At 43.8% G+C, this 23,207-nt stretch overlaps 1 protein-coding gene across 1 annotated transcript in view; it reads right to left on the bottom strand.

Annotated features, from left to right (window-relative positions):
* PCSK2 (proprotein convertase subtilisin/kexin type 2) overlaps nucleotides 1-23,207 on the bottom strand; it is a 119,738-nt gene that overhangs the window by 76,876 nt on the left and 19,655 nt on the right. The window contains exon 2 of the mRNA XM_083730340.1: nucleotides 12,314-12,418. Within this exon, the coding sequence (XP_083586466.1) occupies nucleotides 12,314-12,418 (105 nt within the window). The remainder of the gene's footprint in view (nucleotides 1-12,313; nucleotides 12,419-23,207) is intronic.

Genomic DNA, 23,207 nt, shown 5'->3' with positions numbered 1-23,207 from the left:
ACAATTATTAACACTTGTCTTGGTACATCTGCCTGCAATGAGTTTTTTTCCTTTTAAAAAAATTCCTGCAAAAACACAGCAGAATCATCATTGTGAGTTTTGTCTGTCACAGCATTACGTATGTTACATCCAGACCAGAGCCCTTATTTTCTGGTAGGGCAAATCACCGGGTCACGCTGTTCACTCATGTTGGTTGTAGAAGAACAAGGGAGGAAATAAAGAGTTATCCCTCTGCTCAAAAGCGACTCTTCGGCAGAACACTGCAGTGTTATATAACACCCCAGCCAAATACTCATCAGCTGCCTTATTTTGCGACAAGACCTGTAGCATCCAGATATAATTATACCTGGGGATACTCAATCCCCAAGCGATTTCAGGTTTGATATCGTCTGCACATCCCTTTCTTGTCATTGCAGAAAAGTAGTGTGATTAAAATGCACAGAGACTGAGTATTTAGGTCAAGTCCGCAACATTTCAAATTCAGATTGTGGCTGCAGTTTGAGGAGTTTTGTTTCTCTCTCTTGTTCTCCCATCAGCTTCATGACAATGCTAATCAGAAATAAGTCACACGCTGACTAATGCGCTCCCCGTTCCATGCAAAAGGAAGGTACACGTTAAATATTGAGATTCGGAGCAGCACAAACAAAAACACTTTGCATGCTGATTGTATAGTGTGAAGTTAAGACTGTGCTGTCAAGCTTTCCCACACTAGTCAGTGCACCTGACAACAAAATAATCTCTATGATGCTTACTAGCAATAATTAGGGACAAGGGTGGCGCTGTGGGTTAAACCACAGGGCCTTGGACTTGCCGATCAGAAGGTCGGCGGTTCGAATCCCTGCAGCGGGGTGAGCTCCCATTGCTCAGTCCCTGCTCCTGCCAACCTAGCAGTTCGAAAGCACGTCAAAGTGCAAGTAGATAAATAGGTACCACTCTGGTGGGAAGGTAAACAGTGTTTCTGTGCACTGCTCTGGTTCTCCAGAAGTGGCTTAGTCATGCTGGCCACATGACCTGGAAGCCTCAGCCAATAAAACGAGATGAGCGCCGCAACCCCAGAGTCGGCCACGACTGGAACTAATGGTCAGGGGTCCCTAGCAATAATTACTCAATCCAGGGCTTAATTGTGGTTTAGTTTGAATTTCTGTTTTAGGGTCTGGGCTTGAAGGGAAATCAGGGCATATGTACAGCAACTGTAACCATATACTAAATGTATTCTTTCCCCTTAACCATGCCGGCTCTCAGATATGATCAAATGTGAAATACTTATCACCACATATTGTCAAAAGCTGCTTGAGGCCTGCAGGGGCAGCACAGAGTCTGTTGAGCCAAACCTAGCTCTTCTATACTAGTGAAAGCTTTGAAGCAATCCCAGATCACTACTAGCAATGGTGTCAGAGCTCACCCTCCCAGACCTTGAACCTGATGTTTCTTCAGTCAAGGAACTGGTGAAGCAAGACCTTCCAGCAGATCTCCCTCCTGCCAATTATCCTGAGAAGCCACCAGACTTGGGTGGAATATATACACATATAAAATATGTTCTGAAAATGTTTTTGTGTTTTTTTTTTAAAAAAGTGTTTTTAAAAATTCATTGAATTTTCCTTAAGGCTCACAATCGCCATCTAGTGTCACATCGTAAGGTAAAGGGACCCTTGACCATTAGGTCCAGTCGTGACTGACTCTGGGGTTGCGGCGCTCATCTCGCTTTATTGGCCGAGGGAGCCGGCATACAGCTTCCGGGTCATGTGGCCAGCATGACTAAGCCGCTTCTGGCTAACCAGAGCAGCACACGGAAACGCCGTTTACCTTCCCCCCGGAGTGGTACCTATTTATCTACTTGCACTGGCGTGCTTTCAAACTGCTAGGTTGGCAGGAGCAGGGACCGAGCAACGGGAGCTTACCCCGCCGCAGGGATTCGAACCGCCGACCTTTCGATCGGCAAGTCCTAGGTGCTGAGGCTTTAACCCACAGCGCCACCTGCGTCCCAAAGTGTCACATCATACATTGCACTTAAAACATACAATGTTTGGTTTGCAGCTGTATAGCTGAATCCTAGACAAACCTAGACAGCATCTTAAAAAGCAGAGGAAGATTGAGGGCACAAGGAGAATGGGACAACAAGTGTTCTCGAAGCTACCAGCATGAGTTTGACCAAACTGCGGGAGGCAGTGGAAGACAGGAATGCCTGGCATGCTCTGGTCCATGGGGTCACGAAGAGTCGGACATGGCTAAATGACTAAATGACAACAACAAGCTGAGTCTTTGGCCTCTCCTGGTCTGGGACTGGGGGGGGGGGGTCCCCACACAAACTGTCTGGGTTCCTGGCCAGCTTTCAGACACCCCTCGCCTCCTTCAGGGCCGCAGGAGCAGAGGAGATGATGAACCAGGCAGGAACTTTAGAACAACTGCCCAAATGCCCAGCTAGCTGCTTGTGGGACTATTCAGGAAAAAAAAAAGCACCTGGTAACAGCTGCTCAGATAGGGTCTAATTGAGAGCCAGGAAGGGGTGGAGCCTCCAGCTGAAGCAACAGCTCTTATGCAAGCTCTAGGGCAGGGGTCAGCAAACTTTTTCAGCAGGGGCCCGGTCCACTGTCCCTCAGACCTTGTGGGGGGCCGGACTATATTTTGAAAAAAAAAAGAAAAAAGAATGGATTCCTATGCCTCACAAATAACCCAGGGGTGCATTTTAAATAAAAGCACGCATTCTACTCTTGTAAAAACACCAGGAAAACTCCACAAATAACCCAGAGATGCGTTTTAAATAAAAGGACACTTTATACTCATGTAAAAACATGCTGATTTCCGGGCTGTCCGCAGGACAGATTTAGAAGGCAATTGGGTCGGATCCGGCCCCCGGACCTTAGTTTGCCCACCCATGCTATAGAGCAACGTTTCTCAAGTTGTGGGTCCCCAGATGTTGTTGGACTACAACTCCCATCATTACTAGCCAGCATGACCAGTGGTCAGGGATGATGAGAGTTGTAGTCCAACAATATCTGGGGACCCACAGCTTGAGAACTGCTGCTCTAGAGGATGGACCTTGCCAGAACCTCACATCTCCTTCCCAAAGCCCATGCCTCTCTTACCCAGCTTGGGGGGGGCGGCACCTCACGGGCTGGGGGGGTGTCAAATTTTGGCTTTGCACAGGGCACTATATTACCAAGGTGTGCCCCTGGAGCTCATTTCCCTTTCCTTTCTGACAAGTACATTTCATAACAGACCCAATGCATTGCAACTGTAGAGGAATCTCCACTTTCTACACATCAAGAACCCGACTTTCCAAAAACATCACAGGCAGGCCACCATCTCCATGAGCTCTGTGGGGAAAATAAATGCTAATTGCAGAGGGAAATTGGGTGATAAGGGCTCGAACCACAGTTCTTTAAGACTACAAATGGAACATGTTGCTAACAGAAAAGGTACCGAAGAGAAAAGGGGGAAATAAGCAAAACACCACAGAAATGGAGGCTCAGATACACTGCACTCCAGTGGCAGCAAAGTGACACACCTTTCCCACTGAACACATTGTGCACTGTCGACATAAACAAATATGACAATGAAACAAGTTTTGATTTGATCAGTGGGCTAGCAGTAAACATTATACCACAGCACAAGGCTTGGCTTTCTGATCTATAGGCAAGCAAGACTGTTCTGCACATAACTTGGCTCCCACACCCTTATTCAATATTGATTTCAATTACTTTACTGCTTAATACTCTCTTTTTAGGTTAGCCCCAGTGTACAGTTTGTGCCGCTATTCAGCACTAGGTAGAAATGAGCTCCAAGTCACGCTTGCCTGTGATCGCTGTGAGTTGAGCCATCCTAGCGAGATCTGTCTTTGGTTATAGTTCAGACCTGATTCCCAAAATGTACCATTTAAAATACAAAAATGAAACAAGACTTTGACATGGGGCGGGGGGGGGGGGGTAAATAAAACTAATGCTCCAGGGAAGCACCAATTGTTTGCTAAGTATGACTGTATTTTCATCAGAAGCCACCAATATGTATGTACAAACCTGTGCATTTTAGGATAAAATGGGTAGAAAACTTTCATGGTAAAATTCATGCATAAATGCATATTTTGTATTTTAAAAGCATTAAATATAGCGTGAATTTTCATCTGTGTTTTTTGGGGGGGAGATGTGGGTGGCGCTGTGGTCTAAACCACTAAGTCTCTTGGGCTTGCCAATCAGAAGGTTGGCGATTCAAATCCCCATGACTGAGTGAGCTCCTGTTGCTCTGTCCCAGCTCCTGCCAACCTAGCAGTTTGAAAGCACACCAGTACAAGCAGATAAATAGGTACCACTGCTACGGGAAGGTAAACGGTGTTTCCACGCGCTCTGGTTTCTGTTACGGTCTCCCATTGCACCAGAAGCGGTTTAATAATGCTGGCTACGTGACACAGAAAGCTGTCTGTGGACAAACGCAAGCTCTCTCAGGCTGAAAGCAAGATGAGCACCGCAACCCTGTAGTCGCCTTTGACTGGACTTAAATGTCTAAGGGTCCTTTACCTTTTACCTTTGCAGATTGATGCACATAAGTTGTCAGTAGATTGATCAGTCCATGCCGGAACTAGACATATACCTCCCAAAATGCACACAGATTCATGTGAACTGAAAAGCGGAAAAGTCAATGTTGCAGATTGCATGTACTGAGCCAATGCATATTCAGCATAAAGGTAAAGGGGACCCTGACCATTAGGTCCAGTCGTGGCCGACTCTGGGGTTGCGGCACTCATCTCGCTTTATTGGCCGAGGAAGCCGGCGTACAGCTTCCAGGTCATGTGGCCAGCATGACTAAGCCGCTTCTGGCAAACCAGAGCAGTGCATGGAAACGCCGTTTACCTTCCCGCCGGAGCGGTACCTATTTATCTACTTGCACTTTGACATGCTTTCGAACTGCTAGGTTGGCAGGAGCAGGGACCGAGCAATGGGAGCTCACCCCGTCACGGGGATTCGAACCGCCAACCTTCTGATTGGCAAGTCCTAGGTTTAACCCACAGCGCCACCTGCGTCCCAATACTGGGCATAGCTGTCAACTTTCCCCCTTTTTTAAGGGAAATTCCCTTATTCTGACTAGGATTCCTCACAAGAAAATGGAAAAGTTGACAGCTATGGTATTGGGATGTTTTGCATGGATCATCTCCTGAACTGGTGAATTTCCAATGTGGAAGTCGACAGACACAATCCCAACACATGCGCACAAATGCAGGCTTTCATCTGCACACACATGCGGAATGTTGGCATAAGGCTCTTTCTTTACCTGTGGCTAGGAGGAATGGGAAAGCTGTTTATGAAAAAACTGACTTCAGCTTACTAAAAAGAGAATGACCTTCTGTGAGGCACAAAGAAGGACCATAGTTTAGTGGCAGAACGTCTGCTTTGCATGCAGAAGATCTCTGGTTCAGTCCTCAGCATCTCCAGATAGGTTCTGAAGCCCTGAAAAACCACTGCCAGCCATTGTGTCGATAATGAATGGTCTGAACTTGGCACAAGGCAGACTCCTAGGTTCCGAAGGTCTTTCAAATTGATATTCACTTCTCAGCTATTTCCGGGGAAATTGTGTTTTCCATCCACACACACCACAACATCATAAAAAAGCAATTTTAAACACATTTGCACATTGTTAACTTTTGTGTACGCACTGCAATCATGTAACAATACAAAACAGAGCGTGCCTCAGCAGGAGACTGTATCCGAGCTGTCCTAGCTCAAAGAGTGTGTATTAAAAAACAGGGTTTTTTTCCATTTTACACTTAAGTATGAGTGGAGGGTTATTTGGGCAAAAGCATTTCTATGCAATCAAATTCTAGCTCCTTTCCTATTGGAGGGAGTTTATGCTGAGTCACTTTAAACATCTCAAAGCACTGAAAAATAAGAAAATGACAAGAAGGGTTCTTGCCTTCTTGTCAATTTGACAAGAAGGCAATTCTTTAGCTTAATAATCCAAACTTCCTTGGCTATTTGTATATCCTGGTTATTCCCCTATGGATGTTTCATACACATGCAAGATCAGCTTGCTAACTATTGTTTCTACAACTATTTGAATTATGTCCCAATTCATTTAGCAGAAGACAGATTCTGAATTCACACACACACACAAATGTCACTCTTACTGGTCCTCCTAACATGTTACTCACAAGGAAAACCGAAGCATGGAATTCAGTGTAGTCCTAAATGGAGTAAGTGCCTAAGAATAAGATCTATTTGCATAACAGAACTTTCCCTCCTCTGTTGTGGGGTTTCCCTCAACCATCCTGAGAAGATTTAGGGGGTGTGGAATGGGGGGAGATGCCCCATTGTGCAAGCAGACCTTGTGCCATGCATGAAACAACGTTAAGTGGATGGTTGCTATATTTTTAACACAGAGACCGCCAGGGGCTTAGGCTGGAATAGCTCAGTTGGTAGAACACGGGACTCTTAATCTTAAGGTCCTGAGTTCAAGCCCCATGTTGGGCAAAAAATTGTGGCCCCTTCCAACTCTGCAATTGTTCAAATTATGCAATTCAAAGGAGAGAACTAATCTGTGAGGACATATGCAGACGAAGCTGCAGGCGTCGGAATCTATGCAATAAAAATCAACTCGGGGTCTTGAATGACCTAACATAACTGCAGAAATTTTGCTTTAGAATTCTACTAATCTAAGCATCATGTTCTTCACAGGGATATGCTTCATGAACATCCATTGCCCTGGACTCCTTTAGGATGCAGAGCGGGATATCAATTCAATAAATAAGCAAATAAATATAGAATAATTTTGGAGCACAATAGGCAGAAGCAAAATGAAATCTACTGTGTGTTTAGCTGTTGACCTCTAGTTAAACTGTGACAATGTGTTAGCTCCAACAGATTGCTAGCACCCAAAAGATTGCTAAATTTGACTATCTTTTGCCTTGACTCAGGGATAGCACAATCCTATACAGGACCACTACAAAATGAGTTCTACTGAATTCAGTGAAACTTTTCCCCAGGTAAGGATGCATACATGATTGATGCCTTAACCCACACCAGTTTTAAAACCCAGTTTTAAAAACAGATTGAGGGCTCTGGGGAAGCAGCTAATGAGAGGGAAACTCTCCTTAGGGAAGAGAATCTATGGGCAGGTCACTCCAAATCCTCCTTCTGCTGGGGCGTGAGTGGTTATGGCAGGGGTGTCCCATCACCAGCCCTCCACCAGCTGCCAGCAGCTGCCTGCTGAACAGGTGAGCCAAAGTGCCACAGGTGGAATCTTTAATGGCAGCAGAAATCTCAGAAACATGGGACTTTGAGGGTGGGGGGAGGATGAGCTGGACCCATGGCCATCACATGCCAGCATCACTGTGCAAGATACAGACAAATACAGGGATCTGCCTGTTCTGTGCTAGCAGTAGTGTACAGCAAGTAGCAATGGGTGAACCTGTCAATTTTGCTTTATTTCAGTTACTCGTCCTTTCAGTCTTAAATTCAGTTCTCCGCATTCCCACCTTAGTTGGAAATTTGTTTTTGTCTTGTTTTGTTTAAAAAAAAAGTTCCCGTGAATATTCACCAGCATTTTACTGCAAATTTCCCCTAATATAAACATCTGTATGCAACTTTGGCCTAATACACACATTTTGACAACTTCCCCTACTATTCATCTTTCTTTGTAATTTTCATGAGTGCATGCATTTTTTTTTAATGCACAGCTTCAGCAGCGGACTTTGGTAAACCTTTGACATATGGTGCCCTGTGCAAGGCCAAATTGGGCACCCCCAAATGGATCTTCTCAAGTGTGGATCTTCTAAATTTTGCACTCACACTGCCCTAAATCCAGTGCTGCACCTCGCCCCAGTTTCTGTGGTTTCAGACACACAACCTGGCTGGAGAACTGCATTGCAAAATTCGTTCGAAGTCCTAATTTCAAAGGATTGACTTTGTTTCAGTTTTTGCATTGTTTCCGAATGTGAGAGCGTGGTAGGTTCACCTCCCAATGCAATCTGCCTCTCCTGGTATGTCCCACAGAGGAACTTACGGTCTTCAAACAGAAACATCTTGGAGGTCCCAGGCCACAGAGAGGTTAGGCTGGTCTCAACCAGAGCCAGGGCTTTTTCGGCTGTGGCTCCGATCTGGTGGAACGCTCTGTCGCAAGAGACTAGGGCCCTGCGGGACTTGACATCTTTCCACAGGGCCTGCAAGACAGAGCTGTTCCACCAGGCCTTTGGCCAGGGCACAGCCTGACTCCCTCCTTTGGCAATCCTCACAGAACTCTAGCCCAGTGGTTGCCATTAATCTGATTTGAATTAATTTTAAAATGAAATGATTTTATAATGTTTTATCATTTTACTGTTGTTAGCCACTCTGAGCCCGGCTTTGGCTGGGGAGGGCGGGGTATAAATAAAATTTATTATTATTATTATTTCTCCCCCAGCCCTAGAGACATTAGATGCACTCTGGGCCCACAGGTCCATCAAGTTCCATTGGGCAAGGGGAGGTCTTTGGAACTGTAGCTTTTTAGTTATGTTACATTATCAGGCAGAGCAGCCAGGTCTTTGTGGGTTTCCTGGAAAAGAAATTTGGAGAAAAGGCGCAGGAGGAGGCACACCAGTAATGGACAAGCCCAGGAAGAAAATGAACAATTGATCTTGTAGCATACAGGATCAAATGGCCTGGAGCAAGAGAAAACCACTCTTGTTAAGAATCCTCCATAGAAGCTGGTGGTTCTTTGTGTATTTTGTTGTATTTTCATTTTCTCTAACTCCTCACAGGAATAGAAACGCCAGGTGATATTTAGCTCTTCTCCTCCAATAATGGCTTTTGGTTATTGTAAAAGGAATAGAATTATCTTCTCCTGTCTAGTCCAATATTAAAGCTGTATAAATCAGTGCTATGCAGGCTATGCATTGTGCCTCGCTGCTGAAGAAGTGCAGTAGTGTAACTTTCTAGCCTTCATTTATTCCCTGTTTCAGCTTCGGCACTGATTATTCGTTTCTTTTTCTTTTTCTTCCCATGGAGGTACCATGTGTAAATTATGAATCCAGTTCCATCATGGCCCTACGGACCTTTTCTCTGTACGCATCATTTATTTTATGCTTTCTTCTTCTCCACGTAATTGTGTTGGAAGAAATGCAAGAGAAAAATTTCTAAGTCTCAAACTCACAGAGATACGACAAAGTCACTATTCCAGCTATTATATCCCTGACCTCCTCAGAGATATTTCAGTCTGTCTCTGAAGAGGGGTAGAAAAAACAACCTGGTACAATTTTATATTTATTTTTCAATCTTGAAATTGCATATGTTCTTGGGAAAGGATGCAGGCTTCATTAAAACATACCCTGTTGCTATCAAGCATACCTGCATTTAAGCCAATTTATCTGTGGCTTTCCTTTTTCTGGAATTAATGAATTTAATTGACTGCCAGGGGCTTAGGCTGGTAGAGCAGTTGGTTAGAGGAGATTAAAAATCTCCTGGTTGTGGATTCAAGCTCCCTGTTGGGCAAAAGATTCTGCCATTGCAGGGGGCTGATTAGATGATCCTTGTGGTCCCTTCGAACTCTACAATTTTATGATTGTTCAAATTATACAATTCAAAGGAGCTAACTAATCTGTGCGAATATATGCAGACCAATCTGCAGACATCAGAACCTATCTAATAAAGATCAGCTCTAGATCTTGAATGACCTAACATAAATAACCATATGTGAGAATATTTTGTTTTACTAGTGGCTCTCCTTTTTCTGGAATTAATTAATTGAATTGTGCTCCAATCAAATCTTTAAATAGATGACCAAGTGATAATGAAATAGTAAATTGTTACGAAAGAAAAACGGGTATGTGAAAATAGAATCAGTGACTCCTGTTTGGGAGATTCTTTAAGGGACAAATGCTATGCTGAGCTACCCTTCACAATTCACTCTCAATTCTTTTACACATGTTCATTCCCAGGGAGGGAGAGAAGTGAGTCTTCAGATCTACAGTGGTACCTTGGGTTAAGAACTTAATTCATTCTGGAGGTCTGTTCTTAATCTGAAACTGTTCTTAACCCGAGGTACCACTTTAGCTAATGGGGCCTCCCGCTGCCACCACGAGATTTCTGTTCTCATCCTGAAGCAAAGTTCTTAACCTGAGTTACTATTTCTGGGTTAGCGGAGTCTGTAACCTGAAGCGTCTGTAACCTGAAGCGTCTGTAACCCAAGGTATCACTGTACTCTATGGAAGCTATTTTAGTATAAACCCAGTTCTCTTGACAATAGTGACCGCTCCCCACATAAAACGTGGGGCGGCCTTTGTGTGGACGCGCGCAGCCCCTGGATCTGGAGCGGCTCCATCAACACAGGCTTGGCTTCGCCTTCCCTCAGGTGGGATACCTGGAGGTCTCCGCCTACCTCAGTCAGTTGTCCAATCCCGCCTGGGGGAAGTGTTGCCAAGGAGACCAGGCCAGGTAGGAGAGGGACTACCTGCCCACACAATCTTACCTGGGAATCCTCACTTGGCTCCAGAGCTTCTCCCACCCTACCCACCCTCAGTTAAGTCTTATTTACAGGTTAACTTTTCTTCACAGGTATGCGGACACTCAAGGTCACTGTTAAAGGGCCAGAAAGGAATTCCCCTGCATTGGCAGGTTTTGCCTTTCCCGTAGCAAAATGTCACAACTTTGGCGGTATCAGGCCTTGGGCGGAATCCTTTAGTTTATCTTCCTCTTTGCAGCGGCGATACCAGGGGTCCCCGTTAAAGGGGTTTCTGAAGGGAGGCTTTGACCGTACACCAAGAGGTTGTCATTGCTCTCCCCTGCGGCGGCGTAACGGGGGCGACCATCTCTGCTTGAACATATTTTCTCCAGAGCCGCCCCCCACACACACACACACTGGATAACCCTGATGCTCCCTAGGTCCCTGGCTGGGGACTGGGGAGGGAGAACGCCCAATGCCTGAGCCAAGGTCTACCCACATCTGAAATATAATAAAGTTGTGGCCAATTTAATCCCATAGCATGTTGTCTTGAGTTGTTATTCCACATGACGAGGGGGGCAGCCCGGGACCTGGGGGACTCCGCCTGTCCACGCAATGATCTTCCACACTCATGAGCATTCTGCCACGAATCACATTTTGAATCCATGAGGTGGACTCATGGAACAATTCATACACAGGAAAGTGTTTAATTGGAGTAGCAATTGGCTTACCGATGACCCTCTGAACTATCCTATTAATGATTTCAAACCCATTAATGACCATTCTGTCTATGAGTGACCCATTCTGACAATGGACATACCAGGGAGTATCATCTTGTTATTGCGTAGCATTAGGCAGCTTGAACCTTTGTAGAAATAATTACTTAAGACTGTCAAGATAACCACAATTAAAGAGCAGCTTTCTTAGACCAAGACAATCTGAGCCAATGTGGTGCAGTGGTTGCAGTGTTAGGCTGGAGAGATGCAAGTTCAATACCCCACTCAGCCATGAAGCTCATTGGATGACGCCTGGACATCTCTCAACAGAACCATCCTCGCAAGCTTCTCGTGAGGTTAAAATGGAGGAAAAGATAACCGTGAAAGTTCCCTTGAGCTCCTTGGAGGGCAAGGAAGGATATCAATGTCATAAACGAAAGAGGATATTTACATAGATGAAGTTGTTGTGGATCATGGAGCAGATTTCCTGACTTATTATTTTTTAGTTTGTTATTTATACTTTTCAAATTTACACATTTCATTAGTTTTATAATCAATTTGACATTCCAAAATTTGACTTCCTTCCCTCTTTCTGCCATTTTTTATATTTATTTTTTAATGTCTTCTACATATCCAACTTCATTTAATTTGCTCGTTTAATTATCTAATCTAAATATGTACTCTTATAAATTGCAGGTTATTGTACTAATCCTGCTAATGTTCTTATCTGTTTACAATTTATCTGTAAATATTCATTAAACCATTCCCATTCTTTTATAAAAAGATCGCTATCTTGATTTCTTATTCTTCTGGTAAGTTTCACCATTTCTGCATATTGCATAAGTTTTTGTATCCATTCTTCCTTTACTGGGACTTCTGCTTCTTTCCACTTTGGGGCAAGGAACATTCTTGCTGCTGCAGTAGCATACATAAATAAATTTCTATACAATTTAGGTAGTTCTGTCCCTATAATTCATAAATTTGACATGTAGGGTGATATTCCACGTGGAAGTGATGCCAGATTTTTCATGTAAAGCTGCCTTATATTGATGGGCCAATTGCCTAACTCTAACCCATCCATTCAAATTGGCAGTGGTTTGTCAAGGCTTTGGGCAGTCTTTCACTGCCTTATAGCACATGTCAAACATTTGATTTCAAATTGTAGTTATAAGATGGAAAACCATTAAGAGACAACTTACCCTTGGGTCTTTTTCTAAGCGAAGCTGGTGCTGAAGGCTGCGCCGCCTTCGACCCTTGGACATCCCGTAGTGGAAAAAGTGGTACCCATCCTCTACAAAGGGTAGCTGGGGAAGATTTTGAACAGTTAAGTATTAGATAACATGCTCATACTGACCATCATGATAATCTACAATACAATCTTTATAAACAATGGGTTGAATGGGGCTGGGCAACTTTAGACCTGTGGGATCTGTTCTTGGAGATGCTCCTCACACTTCCCCATAGGCCATGACCCTCAACAACCCTGCTTTGAACCCTCCTTGGGTGTTTTTGCCTGGCTGGAACATTGACCTTGAATTCTGATCAAGCCTCTTGCCCAGTTGTCTGGGTGGAGGAGAATAAAGGGGAATTTATGAGTACAGTGGTACCTTGGTTCCTGAATGTAATCCATTCTGGGAGTTCATTCGACTCCCAAAACTGTTCAAAAACCAAGGAACCACTTCCGATTGGCTGCAGGAGCTTCCTGCACTCAAGCAGAAGCTGCGTCAGACGTTCGGCTTCTGAAAAACATTTGCAAACCAGAACATAGCGGTCAACTTTCAGATTTGAAAATAAGGTATCAGCAGCCTTGAAAATAAGGGATCAGCAGCCTCACCTGTCCCGGGGACAGTCTACGGGATATCTAACAATCCGGGATAGCAGTGGGAAGCAGCGGGAAACAGCGCTGGAATAAGGGAATTTCCCACACAAAAACGGAAGGTTGACAGCTATAAACCAGAACACTTACTTCCGGGTTTGCAGCATTCAGGAGCCAATTTGCTTGGCAACTTAGCTATTCGAGAGCCAAGGTACCACTGTACGTGCAGAAGCTAGCCTAATGCACAAAGGCAAAGCTAAAATTTGTTGTTCTACCACTTTTGTCTCTGGCCCCACCCACAAATGGCATGCGGTTGAACAGCACCAGATTTAGGACGGTATTGGAGCTTCCAGGGCACACAGGGCACTGTGCCAAGGGGGTAGAAAATTGAGATGACCCATAATTGAGAAGATCCATTTGGGGGCACCAATTTTTTGCCTTGCACAGGGTCCACAATAAAAAAGTCTGCCCCTGGGTTCTTTAGGGGCTGCACCAAAGGGAATAAAGCTTTTTGGTTGAGAAGCATTCTCTACCTCCGTAGCAGAGCATTCAATCCCTCAAAGAGTCCTGCATATTATAACCCAGAGGGGGAAGCAATAAAACTAATATCATTAAGACCAAATTGAGTCTTCAGCCAAGAATATCACACTTGTGCATGTGTAGCTGTGGCAACATAAACAGCAGCCTGCTTCTACATCTCCACAGCAAATTATGGTTATGGATATAGTACCATCCATGTACATTTTGCTTCACAAATGCAGAAGAAAATGTTAAGCCCCTGCCTTGAGGAGCTTACAATCTAAAATTTAAAATTAAAGAAATCTCATAAAGTCTAAATCAGTTAGAATTTTGCTTTTATACGAATGCCTAGTTCCTGACTATGCTAGAAATATGGCGACATATACTGTATTTTCTCATGTATAAGGCTAGGTTTTCTTCCTAAATAATAATGTCAAAAATTAGGGGGCCACCTACCCCCATTTTCTTAAATCTGAGTCTCCAAAAATAGGGGGCATCTTATACATGGGGGTGTCTTATAGACGGAAAAATATAGTAAATCTTGCATGGCATGGGCTGTTTTGATTTTCTACCAAAGGAAATGAAATCCTCCTCTATCCCGCTCTGTTTGTCATAAAAAAAAAATTAGTACATGGATCCCACAGGACACCTTGAATGTTACAGATCATTGGGAGCCAGGTCTGCTCAGCACTGAACATAAATCTGAAAACTTTTTCGTTCCGCTCACAAAACACAGCTAGATGCCTGTGAAAACTGGACATTCAGCGTGGCTCTCAAAAATTTCCTCAGATGGAAAGAAGTGTTGACAAGGCTTTTACCTTTTCATAATGAGAGACTGGGAAAATGCCTCACCACCCCATTGCAATTTTTAAAGCCCAAGTTGGGACTGATGGAGGTGATAAGGTCATGCATTCTCCCTGCTTCTGTGCAAGACTAGCATGCAGGAATGAGAACATTCGTTTGACCGAGGAAAAAGTCCACACAAAAGGTGGCTGTTGCTTACATGCGCTGTCCAATTTTCGCGCGAAAGATGTGGAATTAAATCTGCTGTTCCGTGTGCCCCCTTCAGAGCTTGGAGTTCCTCTGTAGTCACATGGCAAAATATGCCAGCTATATCTATTGTTAGGGGAATTACAGGAAATTATTATAGAGGATCTAGGAAATCCACTCAGAGTAGTTGGATTACCATCTCTCCCACCCACTCGCTGCCCACAATTAAATACGATGCAATGACAGTCTGTGTTTGTGGAAAGGAATGACAAAAAATAAATAGTTTGAGATAATAATAATAATATTTTTAAAAATAATTTTATTATTTGTACCCTCCCCATCTGGCTGGGTTCCCCAGCCACTCTGGGCAACTTACAACACGTAAAAAATGGCAAAACATTAGACATAAAAAATTTCCCGATACAGGCTTGCCTTCAGCTGGGAAGAGGCACATACAGAGTTGAGTTTTGAGTTATGTGAACTCAAAAAAAGGCATCTAGGAATGCTGAATCTCTCAATCTCTCTGTCTCTCTGAGGTGAGGAAGCGATTAAGCTGTGTGCTTCCACCTATGCTCAGTGTCCATATTTGTAAACAAAGTCAGATGTCATAAGCATCCAGTCAAATGTCATAAGAAATGCAATAAATCTTTACTATCTTCTTCTTAGTGAACAGGGCAAGCCCAATATATTTTACAGCCTGAGGCAAGGGGCAAGATGTCATTCTCCCCATTGCATGTACAGAAATTAGCCAGCCTGGCAGGTGAAACTTACTTCAACACTGATGACCTGACAGCTGTGTACTGCCTTTGGGTTTTTATGATTATGTAGTAGTAGTAGTAGTAATAATAATAATTTATATCCTGCCCATCTGGTTTCCCCAGCCACTCTGGGCAGCTCCCAACAGAATTAAAAGCACAATTTACAACACAACGCCTTGGGAGGGCATTTCACAGGGCAGGCACCACTACCAAGAATCAGGGGGTTCCCCAACTGTCGTCTGAAGACTACCAGCTGCCCATGTGCTTCATACAAGTGGTCCACAGTGCGTCTACACTAAATATTAATATTGACCGTTAATTATATTTTCATTCCTTCTTTTACTTCTTATATTGTATTTTGGTTTTGTTTTGTTTTAATTTATTTAATCATTTTTTTCAATACAAACAACAACCGCAAAAGACATCTACAACAAAAACCATAGTAACAATAATATTTTTGTTTTAATTCTATGGGATTCAAAGTGTGATACAATCAGATACAGCGTAAGAAACAAAAGAAGCAATCGAAAACCAAACAGCACATCACAACTGTTGCAACAGGCAGTAAAATCGTTAAGCGGTCTGCCAAGACCCTCAGTGACTTTTAAGTGGTCCATGGCAGTGGAGATTGGCACTAAACAATGTAACTGGGGAAATAGTAGCCTATTAGTACCCCCACCCCACCCCACAAACAAAGAAACTAGCTATCTGTAAAAAGAGAGGTTCTTTTGCTCTATGACAGCCTTCCCCAACCTTGTGACCTCCAGATGTTTTGGGCTTCGGTTCCCATCAGTCCCAGAAAGCCTGGACTAATCTTCAGGGATGATGGGAAGAAGAAGGAGAGAAGAAGAGTTTGGAATTTGATATCCCGCTTTATCACTACCCTAAGGAGTCTCAAAGCAGCTAACACGCTCCTTTCCCTTCCTCCCCCACAACAAACACTCTGTGAGGTGAGTGGGGCTGAGAGACTTCAGAGAAGTGTGACTGGCCCAAGGTCACCCAGCAGCTGCATGTGGAGGAGCAGGGACGCGAACCCGGTTCCCCAGATTACGAGACTACCACTCTTAACCACTACAACACACTGGCTCCCAAAACATCTGGATGGCATCAGGTTGAGGAATGCTGCTCTGCATTTACAGGATCTATCTTTCTCAACTTGTACTAGGAAAAACAGTTGCACGAACCCACTCTAAGCCAGTCTCTCTTGGCTTTTCAGCCATTTAGATGGCTGCTGAAAAAATACCCTGTCTCCCGAAGGGACCCTGCAATTCAGCCAGACTGCTAAGACTGAGATAAATGGCACATATATTCATCCGCACTGAGGCTGCTCTTATGGAACATTTTCAATTGCACCGCACGTCTCCATGCTATTTCTTGCTCAGAATAATTCATAACCGTCTGGTTAGCGACTCATCTGCATTTTCAACCCCATTTTTATCGGTGTTATCGTGCTACCCTCTTTCAAATTACAACAATAAAAAAGGACTGTGACCTATTTGGCTGGTTCCTAACAGAACACTTCTGATCTTTTCTGCACAATGAGAAAAGTGGGAGACAAGGTGTAACATGATTGCCTGTGATTGTACAAAACGATTAACCTTGAACGATGCATTGTCACACCTTTCTGGCATGTCTGAAAAGCCACAGAAGCCATTTTAGTAAGCATTTCTGTCTATTTCACTTCACTTCTAATTTCTTTTGAAAACAGAAATCCTCCTCTTTAAAGGTCTTGTTCTTCTAGGTATAATCCTAAAATAAATGCTATTGCAACTTACAAATTCCTCTTTGGCCTTATGTAATATTAGACATGAGTGTCTGGGGTGCTCTGGTCCATGGGGTCAAGAAGAGTCAGACACGACTAAATGACTAAACAACAACAACAATATTTCTAAAGACAAGTTTCAGTTAGTAATTCACGCATGCTTGATTTCAATAAACCTGTTGAATAATCAAAAAGTAGCAACTTGCTATACTCAGAAAGGGATAGGCAATGGTACTAATGAGTTAATTGGTACTAATTAATCATTTCTGTATTAGTACTCTATACAAAGGCCCGTATAGTTAAAGCTATGGTTTCCCAGTAGTGATGTATGGAAGAGAAGAGAAGACTCCCTGAGAAGAGAGGACTCCCTGGAAAAGACCCTGATGCTGGGAAAGATGGAGGGCACAAGGAAAAGGGGACGACAGAGGATGAGATGATTGGACAGTGTTCGCGAAACTACCATCATGACTTAGACCAAATTGCGGGAGGCAGTGGAAGACAGGAGTGCCTGGCATGCTCTGGTCCATGGGGTCACAAAGAGTTGGACACGACTAAACAACTAAACAACAACAACATATTTGTATATTTTCTTAAAAACAAATGGCCTTACAGCAGGTGTGGGGGAACTTTAGGCCTCCAGATGTGACTAAACTACAATTCACATCATCCCTGGCCATTGTCCATGCTTGATGGGGCTGATCAAGTTGTAGTTCAGCAACATCTGGAAGGCCAAAGGTCCCACAAGAGCTAAGGCCCAACACAATGAGAAATTCTTAAAAATAACACGACACAGAAGTCTTGATTCAACTTTATCACACATTACATCTTTGGCCACTTTAACAGTCATGGCATCCTGGGAACTGCAGTTTGCCAAGGGTGCTGGGAACTGTAACTTTGCAGCAAACTATAGCTCCCAGGATTCCTTAGAGGAAGCCGTGTCTGTTAAATTGGTATAATGCATGGTGTGAATGGGACTTTTTTGCAGCTGCCAGGAAGGCATTCGTATAGCCTCTGTCGGACCGTCAGTGATGTCACAAATCAGCTTCTCAGTGGGTGATGGAAGCAGAGAAAACAAAACTCAGCACCCTCTGCTAAACAGCTGATCAGCTTACATGGCTTCAAAAGGCCTCTTGCCAACAGACAAAAGTATGGATTTTTTAAATTATTATTAACCATAATCACTAAGTTTCAGAGGCAAAATGTCACTCAAAGTCAATCATTTCGGTAGCAGCAGCAGGAAAGCTGACTGAAAGTATTTGCCTGTCCACTGTGGGTGATGGGAAGCTGGATTCAATGGATCTTTTGTCTGATCCAACAGATCTGGTCTGATCCAAATCTTTGTAGACTTTTATTTGTACCCTTGTCAGTTTCTTGACTGGTGGCAACCCTGGCAGCTAGATTGTTGGAGAGATGCATGCCCAGCCTTCATTTCTCATCCACCTCCCTCAGCTTCTGCATGCTTATACCTCCTTGCCTGATTGCTGTAAGGATATTTTGTACTTCTTTGAACTAAACGCAAATAATTCCTAGGTTGAAAAGCTTCCTTCGGTGCCTCAAACCAGAAGACTGAAGATTCATACACATTGTCTGAGAGTGACTCCCCCAGTTTCAGCTGCATTGATTACTCTTTCCTAAGGATGGCAACAATTAAGCTCTAATTGAAATCCACACTTTTTATGATCAGTGGTTAATGGCTTAATTAATCCTGCCAATCAAACGAATAGCATTTGCTTCATATGTTAGGTTTTAAGGGCTAACTGCCAGGCTATTTATCCCTCAGAACATTGGGAAGCAAGTTAAAGCTCATGCTGAACAAAGCTTTGTGGGTTCTGTTATTCGCCCACGAAAGAAAGGTCACAGCATCTAAAGCACGTCAAGGATTTTGCAGAAGAAGAGAAATATTTTTAGGCACAAACAATGTGGACTTGAAAATGCTTTACATTTCATCATCCTTGTGTACCGCAGATGTTTTTCATGGACGGAACAAGTTGCTCACCCCTGTGAAGAAAGATTTGTGCCTGGCACTCGGCTAGCACTATGAAAAATGTTAGGCAGTGGTGGCAACAAGAACAGATGGCTGCTGGTGCTTTGCAAAAGTCATACATTCTGATATTATCAACATCATCCATTATACAAGCAAAAATTGGTAATGGCAGAGGAAGAATAACATATTTAGGGTTATTAGGTATGTTGTTTTGGGGGACATTTAACAAAGCCAGGCTGTTGTAAGGTAAAGGTAAAGGTACCCTGACCATTAGGTCTAGTCGCGGACGACCCTGGGGTTGCGGCGCTCATCTCGCTTTACTGGCCGAGGGAGCCAGAGTTTGTCCGCAGACAGCTTCCGGGTCATGTGGCCAGCATGACTAAGCCGCTTCTGGTGAACCAGAGCAGCACACAGAAATGCCGTTTGCCTTCCCGCTGGAGTGGTACCTATTTATCTACTTGCACTTTGACATGCTTTTGACCTGCTAGGTGGGCAGGAGCTGGAACCAAACAACGGGAGCTCACCCCATCGCAGGAATTCGAACCGCCGACCTTCTGATGGGCAAACCCCAGGCTCTGTAGTTTAGACCACAGTGCTTACCTAGTCACATTTCTCCAGAAGAGAAACCGTTGCAGTGAGAGACAGGACAGTGTTTTGGTTAGAGTGTTGGACTAGCACTAGAGAGACCCAGGTTCAAATTCCCATTCAGACCTGACATTCACTCGACCTTGGTCACCTTACTGCATCTTAGCCTAAACTCACAGGATTTTTATAAGCATAACAGCTTGGGGGGGGGGGAGAGAAGAAAAGGATCTTGTATGCCACCCTGAGTTCCTCCCAGAAATGGTCCTGAATTTTCTAGAGATATATGGAATACTGCAGTCTGGGTGAAAATCAATGAAAATGTCTGCGGAAATCCAGATGCCCATGTCAGTAGTGTCGTTTTTGCCGATTTCCCATAAAAATAGCTCCAAAATGGCAATTTTGCGCCAAACTAGAAACTTCACTCCCCCCCCCAAAAAAAAGAACTCAGCAACTTTGCCAACTTTCTGCCTGTATTTCCACTGTTTGAAATATGGCAACCCTGGCTACTGTACAAAGATAACAGCCACCACCATTGCTCCAGCCACAACGTCATCTGGTCCAACCAAGTTTTCGCCTCTCATTCACATCGTGACCCTGCAGCCCCCTGAAATTTGCACACAAAGGATTATTACCCTCGAGCTGCAAAACATCCCCTAGCCCGTTTTAGAGATTTGTGTGACGCATGCCTGAGAGCGAAAGTAACCAGCCATAAGAAGAGGAAAGATGTGTGAGCATATGAAGGAGCCATTTTTAGCACCAGCAGCATATGGTTACTGAGAAAAACGAAATGCCACCCGTCACATTCCCTCTGCCGAGTGGCTCCCTACCAACAGTGCTGCTGCACAAGGAACATGCTTAATTATTTAGATAACTAAAGTAAATATAATTCCAGCAGCAGATGACATCCTCACTGTTCCCCCAAATGAGACTGATATTTTTTATTGGTCTTATGCATCCTCCTTCCAAAGCACCCAGCAGTGAGATAAGAAAGGCTCTGGATGACTTCACGCATGATGTTTCTCACTCAGGGATGAGCTGATGGCTTCTGCATATAGGAAAAAAACATCATACAGCACAAATGCCGCATGGCATACACACTTTTCCAGCCTGATCCTCAATAGAAGTAGCTTGTGTCAACTCCAGGTTTTGGAGGACTCTTGGACAAGACAGAAACCCACCCATTTTCCCCAGCTACTCCTTGCCTTCCTTGTCACTGCTCCCACTTGTGAGGCAGATAGCCAACCAGCTGTCAGGGACCATGATGAGGAAGCCTGCACTGAGGAAGAATGGTGGAAGCCACCCCCTCCCCCTGATCCTGATCCTGTTCCTGAATCTTCCCAAGAGCAGGAGGACAGTATAGATTTGGAACAGTGGTTTGCAGAGGGGCATAGTTCAGAAGGCAGAAGCTGGGAAATACTGGATGGGGAACAGCTAGGATAAGAAACACTGGAAGAGAGAGGGTTAACAGATTCACAGTCTTGGGAAAGCATTCTTCCAGTGCCCTCCCCAAGATTGAGAAGAGCTCGGAACAGAAAGCGCAGAGGCTTCAAACTCAGATTACAAGACATAGGAGTGACATAGATTAATAGGGACAGGGGGGTGTAAGCCTTAATTGGGAGCACTGTCATTCTAGGTAGATGGGTTCTATGTCTCTCACTATGATTATTAAAGAATCTAACTGGTAAGACGTTCCTTTCATTTGGTCTCTTCTTATTTACTGCCATGGGGGAGGAAGCCGATTCCCCAAAGCCTGACACGAGCAAGCAAGCAACATCCACTCCTACTATCTGTACTCCCCACCACCGCAGTTACCTAAGCCAGAGCAAGAGGCAAGAGAGTAAGCAAACACGGGCAATGGGAAGAGAAGGAGCATGGTCCCGGAGGCTGCTGCCAGCGGCTCTCCTGCTCACATGTGGGCCCTCAGCAGACACATGATCATGTGACACCAGCCCTTAAAGTTGTTTGTTATTTATTTATTTATTTATTTATTTATTTATTTATTTATTTATTGAATTTATATACCATCCTATACCTAGAGGTCTCAGGACGGTTCACAGAATAAAATCAAAATCTATAAAATCAAAATCAGAACAATAATAACACACACACACACCCCAAAAAACAGTCACATTTTAAAAGGGTTTAGGATATCCATCAGGTCAACCAAAGCCCTGGTTAAAAAGGAATGTTTTTGCCTGCCGCCTAAAGGTGTCCAATGAAGGCGCCAGACAAACTTCCCTGGGGAGAGCATCCCACAGACGGGGAGTCACTGCAGAGAAGGCCTGTTAAAATATGAGAAATGGGACTCACAGTACTCTCCTGATCTACATCTCTAAACTGATTTGGGCATTCACAACTCAAAGCTCAAGATGAATTCACTTTCCTAGGCATATCATAATGGGTATCCTGTGAAGAGAGTGCTTGAATACTGTAGCCAGAATAGCACCCTCTGGAAATTATAAGACAATTCTCATCATTTCATTGAAAGAGATGGGTTTGCTTAGTGCGGAGAAGGGATGTTTAAAAGAGAAACATCAAATACCAAATACTAAAATTACTATAGAAGAAACATCAGCATGCTGAAGGGTTTCGTACCTTGGCTGTCCTTTGAAAGATGGGCCCTGGGAGGCAGGAAGGGGAGGAAGACAATGCAATATATTACCCTCTCCAGAGGACATGCTTAATGCTCCCATGGTGAGAACCTACAGTCACTTCCCTTCACTGCTACAAAACAGTGGGTGGAGTCATAAAGATGCCCAGAAGGGCTGGCTGAAGCATTTAAATTATTCCCAGTCTTAATCTTTTAAATGTTCCCTAAGAATGCCATGGAGCATTACCAGCACAGAATGCAGATGCTGATGAGAAAGTCTACTTACACCTCCACCCACTTTCTCTCTCACTCACTGAATGATCAAACCAAAGGAGATGGCTATGCCTCTAGAGCCCTAGTGACCAAGGAGCCAGCAGAGGGCGGTGTCACAATGAAGGGCGTGTCACAAGGACCTCCCCAACCTAGCAAACACCAGCACTTAACTGACACTCCTCTCAACTGACACTACCAAGTTTGCTTATATGGCTTTTAATCCATGTTCCATTTTTTACAAGTATGTAAAATGAAATTTATTCCTTTATATTCAAGCTTCCATTGTTCCTGTACCTACTGTGCATTAGCTATCTAATCTACCTCTCTGCCTCTTTGGTTCAAATGCCACACACCAAAAGGCTATGCAAAGGGCCATGTGTCTTCGAAAATTCACAAAGTGATTCATTGCAGCTCAACAGTAGACCTCTCCTTCTTTTCAGTGCCATCCTATATTGCTGAACAGTGGAAAACCAGAAATCACCCCTTGATTGTTTATTAATTTTATTACCCTCCTTCACTAGCAGGTCCCAGGGCAAGTTACAACCATCAAAAATTATTATTGTTGTTGTCATTTATTAAATTTGTATACCGCCCTATACCCACAGGTTTCCGGGCAGTTCACAGGATAAGATCAAAATATAAAAATACAAAATACATAATAAAAACAAAAACAACCCAATAACCCCCCCAACACATTTTAAAAGAGCATTGGATGTCAATCAGACTGACCAAAGGTCTGGTTAAAAAGGAACGTTTTTCCCGGTGCCTAAAGGTGTACAGTGGTACCTCAGGTTACATATGCTTCAGGTTACAGAC

This window comes from Podarcis gaigeae (genome assembly GCF_964106915.1).
Source record: "Podarcis gaigeae genome assembly, chromosome: 3".
Taxonomy (NCBI): domain Eukaryota; kingdom Metazoa; phylum Chordata; class Lepidosauria; order Squamata; family Lacertidae; genus Podarcis; species Podarcis gaigeae.
This window is presented reverse-complemented; position numbering and strand designations above follow the sequence as displayed.